This window comes from Lepus europaeus, chromosome 10 (assembly GCF_033115175.1).
Source record: "Lepus europaeus isolate LE1 chromosome 10, mLepTim1.pri, whole genome shotgun sequence".
Classification (NCBI taxonomy): domain Eukaryota; kingdom Metazoa; phylum Chordata; class Mammalia; order Lagomorpha; family Leporidae; genus Lepus; species Lepus europaeus.
The window spans coordinates 71,301,448-71,317,273 of record NC_084836.1 but is presented as its reverse complement, the minus strand read 5'-3'; the positions used below and the strand labels follow the sequence as shown (position 1 = coordinate 71,317,273).

The 15,826-nt window shown below is 52.8% G+C and overlaps 1 protein-coding gene across 1 annotated transcript; it reads right to left on the bottom strand.

The window, feature by feature from the left end:
- Positions 1 to 351: 351 nt before the first annotated feature.
- On the bottom strand, positions 352 to 15,826 carry DDX23 (DEAD-box helicase 23). Its single transcript, XM_062203745.1, has 17 exons — positions 15,718 to 15,826; positions 10,601 to 10,809; positions 10,074 to 10,184; positions 8,066 to 8,159; positions 7,896 to 7,961; positions 7,184 to 7,322; positions 6,775 to 6,908; positions 6,552 to 6,664; positions 6,189 to 6,332; positions 5,875 to 6,100; positions 5,427 to 5,572; positions 4,895 to 5,072; positions 3,550 to 3,792; positions 2,771 to 2,922; positions 2,470 to 2,578; positions 1,645 to 1,819; positions 352 to 1,258 (listed from the first exon to the last, which is right to left on the bottom strand). The coding sequence occupies exons 2-17, from the start codon at positions 10,807 to 10,809 to the stop codon at positions 1,035 to 1,037; spliced, it is 2,463 nt and encodes an 820-aa protein (XP_062059729.1). The 5' UTR covers positions 15,718 to 15,826; the 3' UTR covers positions 352 to 1,034.

Below are 15,826 nucleotides of genomic sequence, written 5' to 3'. Positions count from 1 at the left end.
AAAAAGCCCTGGACATAGCTGGAACTTGAATTCCATGAACTTGCCAAGCTCTTTCTGAGGACTAAGGAAGAGCATGCTAAGGGTTGGGGGGCAGGGAGGTAGGAAGGGGACCACAGCCCTCTCAAGACCTCCCTCAGCTGGGCCCTGCTTAGCACCGTGATGCCTCTGGCGTCTGTCTCTTCAGTGAGCAGCGGCCCCAGCCCCTGGAGAGCCATAAGCAAAAGCTCTGAGATGTGTGTGAGGCTGTGGCAGGACCGGCTTGCCCCGGTTTCTGCACCTGTAGACATACGACTGCTGGCAGAGACCCAGTTCTCCTGTCCCGTGTGGTGGCAGGGAGAATCGGCTAAAACTAGACACAACCTTAATATTCCCGTATTTATTCTCAGAACATACAAACTCATCTTCTCAGAGAATAGAAAACAGAAACTTCACTCAGTGACTTAAAGATGAACACAGCCAGCTCACCCTGTCCCCATATCTACTAAAAATTCCCTGGGGGAGGAATGCCTGGAGTGCACAGCACCCCTGGGCCTGGGGCCATGCAGTCCCAAAGGCTCTCAACTCGCTCTAGAATCCAAGTGGGAAAGCAGCTGTCCAGATGAGAGTCCGAGCTCCACAGTCCTCACCATGCCAGAACCCCCCAACCCCCTCCCCGGGTCATCTAGGGCCACGATGCTGCTGTAGCTTCCAGTCACAGTCCCACCTGTGCCAAAGGAGGACCCAGCCGGGCGGCCAGGCTCTCGCCCAGGACAAGGGGCAGGGATGGGTAGTGCCCACTGCGGCCCCCATGACCTGGCAAGAGCGGACAGCCCAGAACAATCACAAAGGCCCCCAGAGGGGCAGAGCAGGGCCACACCGGTGGTGACTTCCTCCCCTCTTGCAGTACCACGCTCAGGCCTAAAGAGTGGAAGTCTGAGCCAGGCGGTCTGACTGTCACCCAAGCTGCCAGGACCCAGGGTTAAGAGCCTAGAGAGAGGGATAGGAGGCACCCGGCAGCTTCAGCTCATGCTCTTAGGCCTACAGGAGGAGCTGTGTCAGGCAAAGATGGTCTCTTCCCGGCGCTTCTTGGTGAGGATGGTGCCTGGCTTGTGCTGGGCATCTGGGTGGTTGGCCAGCTCGGGTGGACAGGAAGACACCGGGCTTTCCAGGATGGCCTGCTTCAGCTCATAGAACACAGCGGAGTCCTCTTTGGTGAGGAAGGTGATGGCCACGCCACTCTTGCCTGCTCGTCCAGTGCGGCCGATGCGGTGGATGTAATCTAGGGAACAGGAGGGGCGCCCCTCAGCATCCACTTCTAAGGCCACCCCCCTCCCCAGCACTGAGTGTGCCTTGCGCTGCCTGACCAGAAGCACCTGTGGCGCTTTCCCACGAGTACCCATCTCCCTGTTCCCACGGCTGGCTGTGGTCAACCACTGCACCACATCCGGCCACACCAACGGCCGCCCAGCTCCCTCCCTCCCCACACCTCTACCACAGAGGCTGGACAACAAGGCCAGGTAAGGTAAAGTGCCAGAGCTCTGCTCACTGAACAAGTGACTCTGAACTTGGAGCCGTGAGAGATGGCAGCAGTGGTCTCCCCAGGCTGGCACCGTGACTTTGCGTTGGGAAGAGGCGAGGAGTCCTAATTTCCCCCCATGCACTTACCTTCAATATTTTTGGCCATATCGTAGTTGACAACCATAGATACATCTTGGATGTCGATACCACGACCAGCCACATCGGTAGCCACCAAAATATCCTTGGCACCGGCCTTGAGGTTGGACAGTGCGAACTCTCGCTGTTCCTGGCCTTTTCCACCATGCAGTGTACACGCATTGTACTGTTGGGAGACAACAGTGGGGTGAAGAGCCAGCAACGGGAGCATGAGAAGACGGAAGTCCAAGAAGGGACGGAGACAGGTGGGGAGGGCTGGGGGGGCGGCAGGGCAGGAGAGAGGGAAAGAATAAGGGCTCCTGAGAGGGAGGAGGAAACAGAGGAGCTCAGGAAAGGGGGGGTAGACAGCAGTGGGGGGCAGCGGGGACAGACAGGGTAAGGGCAAGGACAAAGCCATCTGGGGCAAGACAAGGAGTCAGACAGCTGAGAAGAGAGAGAATCAGACAGAGATCAGGGTAGAAGTTCAGGGAGATAAGAGCAGGGTGGCAAGGATGCACCTTTCCTTCAAGCCCCAGCGCCAGGACTGGGGGACATGGTTAGCAACGTTGCCCCCCTGACACCATCACATCCCTTCCCAAACGTCTGCAGACCCAGCTTTGGCTTGCTCTGTTCCACGTGCCCAGACTCTGCCAGAATGCAGGCGCCATCTCTCGTGGATGAAGACCCCAGGCAGCAGTGGCTGCTGCTGCTGGAACGGACAGGGTCCTCCATGTCCCTCTGGCCCTGAGTGGGACTGAAAGCCCAGGCCCTAAAGACCCCTCTAGTGTCACCGGTGATCTCTGCAGGCCGCCCTCTGCTCTCCCCTGCCAGACATACCCCCATCTTCTCCAGGGATTTGGCCAGCACATCGCAACCCTTCTTCTGGTTGACAAAAATGATGATGGGTGGATCAAAGCCTTGCTCCAGGATTGCCAACAGCTTCTTCCTGGGGACAGGGGCACGAGAGGAAAGATGAGATGTGATGCAGCAGCCACGCCAGCGAAGTGCCTGCCCCTGACCCAAGAACAGGAGCTGAGGATCAGCAAGGCCCTTGGCGTCCTGGAGAGCAGCTCCTCGACACAGCCCTGCAGGAAGTTCCCTCTCAACCTGGTCGCCCCCAGGTCAGCTGTCTCCGTACCTCTTCTCTGACTCAGACATGAGGAAGACCTTCTGTTCCACACGCTCATGGGGCTTGCCAGCAGAGCCAATGTACACCACAGCAGGTCGCCGAAGATAACTCCTGGCCAGACGCTCCACGGCTGGGGGCATGGTGGCCGTGAACATGACTGTCTGTGGAAACAGGAGGCTTAGCTCTGGGACCCAGCCAGCATACCCGACCGTGTCTTCAGGCAGCCTAGCCCAGGTGAGGCGAGCTAAAACGAGGGAAGCCAGTAGGTGGTACAGCAGTAAGATGCCACCCAGGATGCCCGCATCCGTTACTGGAGTGCCCGAGTGCAGGTCCTGGCTCCACCTCCTTCTAATGAAGACCCCAAGAGGCAGCAAGTGGCCCCTACTATTCCTGTGGAAAACCTGGATTGAGTTCCTGGCTCCCGGCTTTAGCACAGCACAACCCCCATCGTGGGGGGCATCTGGGGACTGAACCACTGGATGGGAGCTCTCTGTCTCTTACAATAACCCCTGCCTTAGGATATTGTATCCTTTGCCCTCTCGTCTTTGCCCCACACCATTCTTCAGGGCAGAGGGCCTGAGAGCAGCTGCGGGCACCTGTGCTCTGGGTCCCTGAGACTCATTTTTCCGGGGTAAGCTCAATGGTGCCACCCCTAGGCCTCTCCGAGGACTGCACCTAGGAATATCTAACCATTCTGGAAACAAGTACTCTGGGCCCACCTGAGGCAAGGGGGCCAAGGAGCAGCTCTGGGCACCTGCCTGGCTTTCCCGTCAGGGAAGCAGCCTTACTTGGCGGTACTTATGTTTTCCTGACTCGAAGTTGGCCAGCATCTTCTCAGGGTCCTCCGCCTCGTCGGTGTCTGGCTTCTGGTTGCTGACGGGCATGTGCTCCAGGATCTTCTGGACGTCCGGCTCAAAGCCCATGTCAATCATCCGATCTGCCTCATCCAGAACCACATAGGTACAGCGGCTCAGCACCAGGTAGCGGTTCTCCAGCACATCAATCAGACGTCCCGGGGTAGCAATCACAATCTGGGGGGTACAGTGTAATCATATATGGCCCCGGCAGGCATCCCCTGCTTCTCCCGGAAGTGAGCTAGCCACTCGGTTAAGCAGCAGATCGCCAGGGCCAAGGAATGAGGACCACGGTCACGAGGCACGTTTGCCAGCGAATGCTCCTGAGAATTGGCAGGACGGCACACACTCGCTCACTCTCTTAGACTTCTCAAGGATGCATAAGGTCTCTGGATAAGGCCCAGGGGTTAGGCAGAGGCGGTAACATCAGAAGGAAATTTCTTAGAAAGGAGAGAAGCTAACAGATGCCACAGAGGGGGGCTAAACAAAGGAATTACAGTCAGAAGTCTGCAGAAGACTTAATTCCTACAGGCAGACTTCTTGTAAAAAACTCTTGTCCCTCTTCCCAAGACAGCAACATGGTCACTGACGTGTACTTGAGAGCACAGGCTTTGGAAGAGAATCTCAGCTCCACCCACTGCCTGCCAGCCACGTGTCAATCTGGGCAAATTTTTAACATTTATAGAGGAGCTGGGAGATACCACTACCTACTCCGATATGGTCACTGTGAGAATTAATGAGCTTATACAATATATACCATATGCAACATAATCCCTGTTGCATGAGTTCTTGATAAATAATGGCATACAGGGGCAGACACTGTGGCACAGCAGGTTAAGCTGCCATTTGCAATGCTGTCATAGCACATGAGAGCGCCGGTTCAGGTCCCAGCTGTTCCGCTTCTGATCTATCTTCCTGCTCATGTGCCTGGGAAAGCAGCAGATGATGGCACAGGTACCTGGGCTCCTGCCACCCACATGGGAGACCCAGATGGAATGCCTGGCTCCAGACTGGCCCAGAGCTGGCTGTTGTGGCATTTGGGGAATGAACCACCAGATGGAAGATCTATTTGTCTCCCTCTGTCACTCTGCCTTTCAAATAAATAGAATAAAATAAAATTTAAAAAATAGCCCATATGTATATGGGCTGTTTTATATATATAAATATACCTCAGGCCCTTCCTGAATTTTTACTGCACATATATTCTAGAAACCAGAAACAGAGCCCCAGAACAGAGATTTCCAGACCAGCTGGCTGGCTGCTGTCCAGGGTAACAAACCTCGCAGCCCATGCGCAGCCGGAAGCCCTGGTCCTCCCTGGAGATGCCACCAATGACAGCCACGGTGCGGATGCCCAGGGGCTTCCCAAACTTGATAGTCTCCTCCTCGATCTGCTGAGCCAGTTCGCGGGTGGGAGCCAGGATGATGGCATAAGGGCCCTGGTCCGACTCTTCGATCCTGTGGTAAATGCGGCACACCGCAGCTTCGTCAGCTTTGGTTCTTACCCACTCACAGAGGAAGATATGGTCACTCTTAAGGGTAGCTATGGACATGGGGAGGCGGTGAGAAAAGGATGCCAATAATCCCTCTCCAAACTCAAGAGACTCCAGGATAGGGAAGTTCTCCAGGGAGTGGTCCCTGCCCGCAACAGAAGCGTCCCTTCTTTGAAACCATGATGCACTTATTCCCTAATATCAGACCCAGAATAAAGAAGGGAGCTTGTTGGTAACCGACTTAAAACTCAACCCCACTTTTGACTTTCACCTTTCCTATCCACCGAAGCCCGCTCCAACTGGTGCCAACTGAGCCCACCTGTCAATTTTGGGAAGCGTGGTGATCCAGACCAGCAACGGGATGAGGAAAGCTGCCGTCTTGCCACTGCCCGTCTCAGCCACACCAATGATATCACGATTCTGCAGCCCAATGGGAATTGCCTGACGCTGGATAGGTGTTGGTTCCTGCGGTGACCCAGGAGGAAAGAAATGGGTACAGGCAGAATTACACTGCCCAGGCTACCACTACCACTGATGGGGGGGGGGGGGCACACAGTTTAGCACACAGTTCAAAAGAATGAGGACCCAAGAAAACACACACTGAAGGCCAACACTTGCACCAAGGAGGGACAGACAAAGCCACTGCGGTGCCAACTGGCAGAGGAGGCACCAGTCAAGGACCAGCGACCTCTATTCCCAAACTGAGTCGGCATTCCCTAGAAAGTAAGGACACATCCAGGCCCCTGGGCCACTCTGTGCCTCCTCACCTTGTAGCCGCACTTATCAATGACCTCCAGGATGTGTGGCGGCAGAGAAGAGTCTTTCCAGGATCGGATGGGGTTGGGAATCTTGCCACCTTTGGTGGTGATGCTGTAGTCCTCGCGGAAGATCCGCCAGTCCCTGTCCGTCATCTCGTCTAACTTCTTCTGGGACCAATGGCGATCATCCCAGCGCTGCTTGGCTTCCTTCTTACGAAGCTTGCGGAGTCTCGCCCTGGGGGAGGGAGTGGCCTCAGCACCCACCAACTGCTTTCTGCAGAGACTTTGGGTTCAGCCCCCCAGCCCCAGCCCCGATCACTCACTCCTCCTGCTCCTTTTCTTCCAGCGTTCGCCTCTTCTCCATCAGGTCTCCATAGAAACGTGACTGTTCCCGCTTCTGCTGCTTTAGGTCAATGCCTGCAATGAAGCCTCGCCCTAGCAACTGCACCTGGTGCCGTTCTTTGTACCTGGGATCGAGCCAGAGGAAGCAAAAAAAGAGAGAAGGGGCTGTTACAGCAGCAGGAGGCCAATTACCAACCTGCCACAGCTCTCCTTGCTATCTAGGGTGCTTCCTCACTCCTAGGGCTGGCTGAGTAGCGGCCTATCAATTTTCCCATCCACCAAGAGCTGACTTCTACCTCGCAGTCCCTGGCTCTCTCTAGGATAGCCTGGTCGAAGTTACTCACAGGGGGTTGTAGTCAATGGATGTGTCTTCGGATGCGTCCCACTCGAACACAAACTTGCGGTCATTGAGATGCCTCGTTCGGCGCCGCTTTTTGATGCCGCCCAGGTAACGCTCCTGTCCGGGGAGACAGCACCACGCCCATCAACCTCAAGGCCCAGTGGCACACGCAGAGATCAGAACGGCCAAGTCACTACATCTTGTTATTTGGTGGTGGGAGCCTGTACCTTAATAGCATGCAGCTCCTTGCTCTTGTCCTTCTCTTCCCGAATCTTCTGCCGCCCCTCCTCATCCTCGTTCCCGTTGGTCTCCCGCTCCATCCTCTCCCTGCGTTCCCGACGCTCCCGTTCCTGAGGGTCTTCTGCAGGCCAAAGGAAGAAACACTGCAGAGGAGTTCAGTAAGAGAGAAAAGGGAGAGGGAAGGGAGGGGACCCAGACAAGGGGTGCCAAGGGGAAAAACAAGGGGCACACTGAGAGCACAGAAAACACGAAGCTCTAACAGGGAGCGGCTTTTCTTCCAATCTCCTGCCATCTCCCCTCACCCAAACTCCAGCACAGTGTCCTGAGTGACACCACAATCCCATACGCCTCCTTCCTACCCCATAACTAGGGCAGGCACAGGGTGGAAAAACAAACCCAACATCTTGCGGCCCAAGTCCTGGAACTGTTTCCTTTTCTTTCTCTCCTCTTCAAGCACCCGCTGCCGCTCTTCCACCTCCTGCTGCCGCCGCTTCAGAGCTTCGGCCTCTCGCTCGGCTTTGGAGAGGAACTTGGGCTATAAAACAGATTGGGATTATAAACAGAGGATCTTGGAGCAGGGGACAGCCACATCACTGATCAGAATCTGGGAGCAAGGTATATGCACAATCATAGCACAGCCGGGAGCCCACAAATGCGCTCTCAGGCATTACACCTACTAAGGAAAACAGAAACAGGCCTCAGATCTGACTATGACCTAAACTATGTCTCCCCCAACCTGGCCCCACCCCAAATTCACATGTTGAAGCCCTAAACGCTGTACTCCAAGATGTAGCGGCTTGGAGACAAGGCCTTTAGGAAGGTGACTGGGTTACAATGAGGTCAGTGGGGGGCAATCCAGGATGGCTGGCATCCTTAGAAGAGCAAATGTGGACAGCCAAGGAGTCAGCAGGTGCACGTGTGCACAGAGGGCGAGGTAAAGACGGAGGAAGAGAAAGCAGACCACGAGCTAAGGGCAGGGCCTCAGAAGAAACAAGCCCGCTGACACCTTCGTTCCCGGTGCCGAGTCGGTTGCCAGAACTGGGACATGAGACCCTTCTGCTGTTCCCGTGGTGTTTGGTTAGGCCACCTCAAGTTCCCAAGCTCTCACCTTGGCCTCAGCTTCTTCCTCAGCCTTCTTCTTGGCCAGAAGTTCCTCCAGGGATAGTGGCTGCACCTGCAGATGAAACACAGGACTTCAGTCCCTGAAGGCTCCCTGCTGCATGAGATCCAGGAAGCAGGGCTAGAGTGAGAGGCTGCAAAGACCTTCCTCCTCCTTACCTTAGGCCTCTTATCACCGTGCTCATCCTCGTCATCCTTCTTAGAGTCTCTGTCTTTCCGAGATTTAAAATCTTTTCCTCGGCCAGGAGATAAGCTTTAAGGAAAAGGAACAGGAAGGGTCCATACTGCTGTCTTTCCCAGGCCCTGGATGAGGTTTAGGCTGAGCCCCAAAACAGGAGGGAAGCTCTCCGAGACTCACCACATTGGCCCCATTCTACCTGACTCCTCTTTCCTGACCTAAAACTCTCCCAGGAAGTCGCCCTTCACTACTGACATCCAAACAGTGCCTCCACACAGCAGCTGCAGTGTTAGGAAAGCCACCTCAGCTTTATAATATACAGCGAATTTAACCTCCAGGACTACCCCAGAAGCCTAGAAGATACTATGTATACACACAGCAGTGCCCACAGACTGCAAAAGTCTCAGGCAACTCCACTGACTGTGTGGCATGCTCAGTCTGGTCTGTTCAGAACCTTACAAGGAGGCCGGTGCTGTGGCGTAGTGGGCAAGGCTGCCACCTGCAGTGCCCACATCCCATATGGGCGCTGTTTCTAGTCCCTGCTGCTCCACTTCCAATCCAGCTCTCTGCTATGGCCTGGGAAAGCAGCAGAAGATGACCCAAGTCCTTGGGCCCCTGCACTCGTGTGGGAGACCCAGAAGAAGCTCCTGGCTCCTGGCTTTGGATCGCACAGCTCAGCCATGTGGCCAGTTGGGGAGTAAACCAGTGGTTGGAAGACCTCTGTCTTCTCTCTGCCTCTCCTCTCTAACTCTTTCAAATAAATAAGTAAATCTTTAAAAAAAAAAAAAAAATAGAACCTCACATGGAAAGTTTCCAGAGCAGAGAGATCAAGGCTCAAGGGCACTAAACTATTCCAACAAACATATATCCTGGTAGGAAACTGAGTGGGCCAATGAACCTAAAGGAACACTCTATGGGCTGGCAAGCTTTTCAAATTACTTTCTAAATTCTAAGAACAGGTTGAGCCTCACAGTACTGTGACTTCACTAACCATTACACTCTCTGAAGAAGACACCCAGGGCCTGCGTTGGGCGCAGCAGTGAGGTCGCCACCTGGGACATCTGCAGCTACACCACAGTGCCTGGATTGAGTCTGTTTCTGACCCAGTGTCCTGCTAATGCATGTCCTGACTTCTGGAAGACAGCTGCTCAAGCACTTGGGCCTCTGCCACCCATGTGGGAGACCCAGATGGAGTTCCAGGCACCTGGCTTTGGCCCAGCCCACCCCTGGCTATTTGTGGTCATCTGGGGAATGAACCAGCAGATGGTAAGATCCCTGTCCGTTCCTCTCTCTGTCTGCCTCTTAAATATAAAGGAAATAAAAGGGGCTGGAGATGTGGGGCAGCAAGTAAAGCCACTGCTATGATACCAGCATCCCATATGGGCACCAGGTTTGGGTCGTGTCTGCTCTACTTCTGATCCAGCTCCTTGCTAATGACTTGGGAAAGCAATGGAAGATGGCCTAAGTGCTAGGGCCCCTTCCACTCACATGGGAGACACAGATGAAACTCCTGGCCTCAGCCTACATCAGCCCTGGCCATTGTGGCCAATTGAGGAGTGAATTAGACAATGGAAGATGTCTCTCTCTGTCTCTCCCTCTCTCTTTCAAATAAATAAATAAATAAATATTTTTAAAAGCTTAAGTGTTAGAGCTTTTAAAAAGATATGTGCTTTTTTTAAAGATTTATTTATTTGAAAGTCAGAGTTAGAGATAGGGAGAGACAGAGAGAGATCTTCCATCTGCTGGTTCACTGTCCGAATGACTGCAATGGCCAGAGCTGGGCCAGACAGAAGCCAGGAGCCAGGAGCTTCTTCTGGGTCTCCGATGTGGGGGCAAAGCCATCTGGCACATAGATTCATGCTTTTAAGAAAGACAGGTCTGCATTCACTACAAGCAGGATCAGCCAGAGAATGCATGTTCCCAGGGCGCTGGTTCCACAGAGAGGAAGCGGGAGCACTCCTCAAAATCCCAGCCCCACCCCCTCGGTACCTGGATCGCTTCCGGTCCTTGTCCCGTCGGTGCCCATCCTTGTCTCGATCTCGGTCCTTCTTATTCCGATCCCGCTCCTTATCCCGTTCTCGTTCTTTGTGCCGCCGCTCTCTGGATGACAGCAAATTTAGGAAGTCTTTTGATATTTCCAGAGCACCCTGCTTCCCTGCAGCCCTGGTGGGAGTTTTGAGGCTCTATGTTCCCCATGGAAATGTCTTATAAACCGGGGAAGTTCCGAGGGAATTCTAAGAGGACCTTACAGACCAGCTGTCCTGCTAAGCAGTAATGGCAACAACAGACCACAGGCTGTGTGAACAGGTGAATGTTTCTCCTGGATTATTTGGATCTTCCTCTTACAAGGTCCCTTTCAGAGCTGGGCCACGGAGGAAACCGGAAAACACCTGCCGGTCCAACAGCTGGGGCATGAAAAGGGAGATGCCTGATACTGAAGGCATCAGAAGAACCAAGGATGAAGAAGCAGGAAATGGACCCCCTACCGGTGTCACAGACTGATGGCGGCTCCTTACCTCTCTGTAGACTTGGAACGGGAACGGGAACGCGAGCGGCTGCCCCCCCGGCGGCGATCCCTTGAGCGGTGCCGCTTCCGCTCTTTAGCGGGAGAAGACTTCCGGTCCCGATCCCTATCCCGCTCTCTATCAGGGCTCCGTGAGCGCTTCCTTTCCTCCTTAGAAGGTGACACATCTCGGTCCTTTTTGTCAGCCAGCTCTCCTGCCATCTGTTGTGGGTACCAGGAATATTTATGATGCATTGGGCACCACGTTCAACTGCTTATATGTACTTTACTTGATCTTAAAACAACCCTAAGGGGGGCGGTGCTGTGGTGTAGTGGGTAAAGCTGCTGCCTACAGTGCCGGCATCCCATATGGGTGCCGGTTTGGTCCTGGCTACTCCACTTCCGATCCAGCTCTCTGCTATGGCCTGGGAAAGCAGTAGAAGATGGCCCAAGTCCTTGGGCCACTGCACCCACGTGGGAGACCCAGAAGCTCCTGGCTTCTGGCTTCAGATCAGCACAGCTCCAGCCATTGTGGCCATCTGGGGAGCAAACCAGCAGATGGAAGACCTCTCTTTCTCTCTCTCTCTCTCTCTACCTCTGCCTCTCTGTAATTCTGCCTTTCAAATAAATAAATAAATACTTTTTAAAAACCCTATAAGATAGATCTAACAGTATAACTACTTTATAGGTGAAAAGCTCAAGTAACAACAGTACTTCCACAAGTTCATCAGAAACAGAATTAAAAAATAGTTTATTTTGGTGCAAAAAATTTTTAATAAAGATTTTATTTATTTACTTGAGAAGCAGAGTTATAGGCAGAGAGAAAGGTCTTCCATCCACTGGTTCACTCCCCAAATGGCCGCAATGGCCATAGTTGGGCCGATCCAAAGCCAGGAGTGAGGAGCTTCTTCTTCCAGGTCTCCCACATGGGTGCAGAGGCCCAAGGACTTGGACCATCTTCTACTGCTTTCCCAAGCCACAGCAGAGAGCTGTATGGAATTGGGGGAGCCAGGACATGAACCAGAACCCATATGGGATGCCAGCACCACAAGCAGAGGCTTAGCCTACTATACCACAGCGCCAGTCCCACAAAAACAAATTTGAAACCTATGTGTAGCTTTTCACAGTACACAAAAATGAGCAAAGTAACACTTTTAAAAGGTGAAGACAGGGGCCAGCACTGTGGCGTAGCGGATAAAGCTGCTGCCTGTAGTGCCGGCATCCCATATGGGCACTGGTTCGAGTCCCAGCTGCTCCCCTTCCAATCCAGCTCTCTGCTATGTGCCTGGGAAAGCAGCAGAAGATGCCCCAAGTGCTTCGGCCCCTGCACCACTGTGAGAGACCCAGAAGAAGCTCCTGGCTTTGGATCAGCCCAGCTCCAGCCACTGCAGCCATTTGGGGAGTGAACCAGCAGATGGAAGATCTCTCTTTCTAACTCCACCTCTCAAATAAATAAATAAATAAATCTAAAAAAAAAAAAAAAAAACTAAAGACTGCCTGTTTTATCTCACAATTACTTGAAAGACGAAAGTCTCTACATTAGTACAGCATGTGTACCACACAGAAATACTTAAGCCTCTTCCACTTGTACTCCTGCTAGGGTTTGCGTGGGGCTCCTGAATTTCATGTTGGAAACCTGGTTCCCGATACAGCAGTCTTGAGAAGTGGGATCTTTGGCTGATGATCTGGCTGATGAAGGCAATGCCCTCATAAATTGATAAATACATTCAGGTAACTGATGGGTTATTATGGGATCGGCTTTGCTATAAAAGCAAGCTCTCAATGTAGTGCCCAAGTCATTTTGCTTTAAAAGGTTGTAACAAATATAGATGAGTTGGAAGAAAAGAAAAAAAAAAAAAAAAAAAGCAAGCTTTCTCTGGTATGCCTGCTGTCTTGCCACGCTATGATGTGGCATGCAGGCACCACAGCATGCTCTTCAACTTGCCGGTTTCCAGAACTGCCAATCAATTAACATCTACTCTAGAACTGCCCAGTTGTAGGTATACTGTTACATTAACAGAAAGCGGACTAAGACAAGTCCTGAGAGAACAGTCCAGAAAAGAGGACATCTTTCCTACAAGGCAGCCTGAACATCATTCATTCTTCTAGTAAATATTCACTGAGCACGTATAAGGTGGCAGAAATTAGCAGTAACTAAACCAAGTCTATGGGGGCCAGAGTTGTGCTATGAGTTAAACTGCCACTTGGGAGTCCCAGCTGCTCCACTTCTGATCCAGCTTCCTGCTCATGGGCCTGGGAAGGGAGCAGATGACCCCTGCCACCCAGGCAGGGGATCAGAGTGGAGTTCCTGGCTCCTTAGCTTCAGCCTGGCCCAGACACAGCTGTTGTCACTACTTGGGGGGAGTGAACCAGCAGATGAAAAATCTCTTTCTGCCTTAAGTCTTCCAAACAAAACAAAACAAAACAAACAAAAAACAAAGATACCAGGGGAGGTAGGCATGTTGTGGCATAGCAGGTTAAGCTGCTGCTTGCAACACAGGCATCTCATATCAGGGTGCTGGTTCCGGTACCTGCTGCTCTGCTTCTCAGCCAGCTTCCTGATAAGGCTCCTCTTAGAAAGGGAGCAGAAGATGGCCCCAGTGCTCAGGAGACCATTTGGTAGATGGGTACCAACATCTGGAAGATCTGTCTCTGTAGCTCTCCCTCTCTGTCCCTCTACCTTTCAAGTAAATAAACCTTTAAATAATAATAATAATAATAATAATAATAAGGCAGTATAGTAGAGTGAATTTCAAATAGTTATGAACAAGGAGAATAAAATGGGGTGATATGAACAAGAGATGGGTGGCTCAAGAAAGAATTTTTAGTTTATATTTAAGCTGAGACTTCCATGATGGGAAAGACAGAACCAGATCTGTTCAGGGAGAATAATTTATCGGGTAGAAGAGACAGCAAGTACTAAGGTACTGAGGCAGGAGTTAGCTTAGATGTCTGCAACTAAAAATCAAACTTTAGGGCCAGCGTTGTGGCACAGCGGACAAAGCAGCCTGTGATGTCGGCATTCCATGTGGGCACTGTTTCAAGTCCTGGCTGCTCCCCTGCTAATGCACCCGGGAAAGCAGTGGAGGAAGGCCCAAGTGTTTGGGCCACTGCATCCACATGCGAGACCCAGAGGAAGCTCTGGGCTCCTGGCTTCAGCCTGACACAGGCTGGCCATTGTGGCCGCTTCTGGAGTGAACCAGTGCATGGAAGATTTCTCTCTCTGCCTCTCCCTCTCACTCTGTAACTCTGCCTTTCAAATAAATAAAAAAAATTTTTTTTTTGTTTTTTTTTGACAGGCAGAGTGGACAGTGAGAGAGAGACAGAGAGAAAGGTCTTCCTTTTGCCGTTGGTTCACCCTCCAATGGCCGCCGCGGCCGGCGCATCGTGCTGATCTGAAGCCAGGAGCCAGGCGCTTCTCCTGGTCTCCCATGGGGTGCAGGGCCCAAGCACTTGGGCCATCTTCCACTGCACTCCCGGGCCATAGCAGAGAGCTGGCCTGGAAGAGAGGCAACCAGGACAGAATCCAGCACCCCGACCGGGACTAGAACCCGGAGTGCCGGCGCCGCAGACAGAGGATTAGCCTAGTGAGCCGTGGAGCCGGCCCAAAAATAAATTTCTTAAAAAAAGAAAATAGCTCCTAAATTTGTGGTCTGAACAGTCTGTTAGTTTGAGTTGCTGATAGAGAACCAACCAAAGACTGGGGAAGGAAGAGATTGAGGAGGGAACCAAAAGTTCCTCTCGGCCAGGTTGCAGCTGAGACCTCTGTAATAAGACAGCCAAGAAGGGAGTCTCAGAAGGCAGACGGAAATGCAAACCTGGAACTCGAGAGGGTCTGGGGACGACCATGAGTCGCAGGTACATAGCTTTTGAAGCCACAGAGCACTAAATGATATTACCCAATTAGGAAGTAGAGTTAAAGAAAGAAAAAGACGAGAACCCCATAGAGAGTTCTGGGACACTCTAAACACTTAGAGGTCAGGCACAGCAGCAGTAAGAAAGATTGGAGGGGCTGGAGCTGTGGCACAGTGGGTAAAGCCGCCGCCTGTAGTGCTGGCATCCCATATGGGCGCTGGTTCAAGTCCCAGCTATTCCACTTCTGATCCAGTTCTCTGCTGTGGCCTGGGAAAGCAGTAGAAGACGGCCCAAGTCCTTGGGCCCCTGCACCTGTGTGGGAGACCTGGAAGAAGCTCCTGGCTTTGGATCGGAGCAGCTCCAGCTGTTGCAGCCAATTGGGGAGTGAACCAGCGGATGGAAGACCCCTCTCTCTCTGCCTCTCTCTGTAACTCAAATAAATAAAATAAATCTTTAAAAAAAAAAAATTAGGGGGCAGAGAAGTGAGTACAGCATTTGGGGAAATAGCGATTATTTGTGACCTTGACAAGAGCTGTCTCAGCGGCACAGAACAAACCAGAAACTCAAGTGGACTCCGGCCATACCTCCCAGCAGCCTTCCTCTCCAATTTCCCGAACTTTTTAGTTCCTCCGTTCTTGTGCAGCCGGCGCAGGTCTTCCCCACCTCACCCCCATTCTGTTAAGTATTTTCCAATCATCTACCGCTATATAAGGCACAGCGCAGGACACTGTGCGAATTACAACAGGAAGTCCCATCCCTAAGAAGCTTTACTAGAGGGTCTGAGAACCCATCCCAGTACGCAGGCTCCCATGAACTAGTAGGGGAGTTCGAAGAAGCGCTTCTGCAAGGCTTCACTGAGAAAGTAGCCCTTGACCCCTTAGGGATGGGTAAGGAAAGAAGTAACTCCCTAATTCCCGGCCTAATAATACCGACAGCACGGAGGCGGGAAAGTACGGACTGCTTCTGGGAGAAGAATTCAGAGTTCCAGTGTGACTGCGGCACCGGGCTACGAGAGGCAGGAAACAATCAGTCGTGCCAGCGGCCAAAGGTCTGAGCCCGGAACATCGTCCAGAACGTGGCCTGAGCCCCAGCAGCCAGCACTCCCCCTGGGGCCCGCGCCCCTGCGCTCCTGCCCGTCTGAGATTCCCCCGGCTCGCGCAGCTTCCCCGAGGCCTTCTTCCGGGCCTCACCCCAGAGGCAGGGGCCACAGCCATGCCCCCGACGATTGCCTTCTCTACAAGCTCGAGGGAACCATCTCCCCTGCCTAGGACTCACCACCCTGAGTCGGAACCGCCCAACGCGGCCTCAACGTCGCCGAACAGCCGCCATCTTTCCCGTTTCCTGGTCGCCGAGATGCACCCCTTGCCGCGCGGCAAGCTGGGAA

What these genes read in the sequence shown, in the direction of transcription:
- DDX23 (XM_062203745.1), bottom strand. Translation starts at nt 10,809, where the DNA reads ATGGCAGGAGAGCTGGCTGACAAAAAGGACCGAGATGTGTCACCTTCT. An exon ending in GAAAACATAAGTACCGCCAA is followed by an intron (nt 2,923 to 3,549) that starts GTAAGGCTGCTT and finishes CTGTTTCCACAG; the next exon opens with ACAGTCATGTTCACGGCCAC. An exon ending in TATGGCCAAAAATATTGAAG is followed by an intron (nt 1,259 to 1,644) that starts GTAAGTGCATGG and finishes CCTGTTCCCTAG; the next exon opens with ATTACATCCACCGCATCGGC.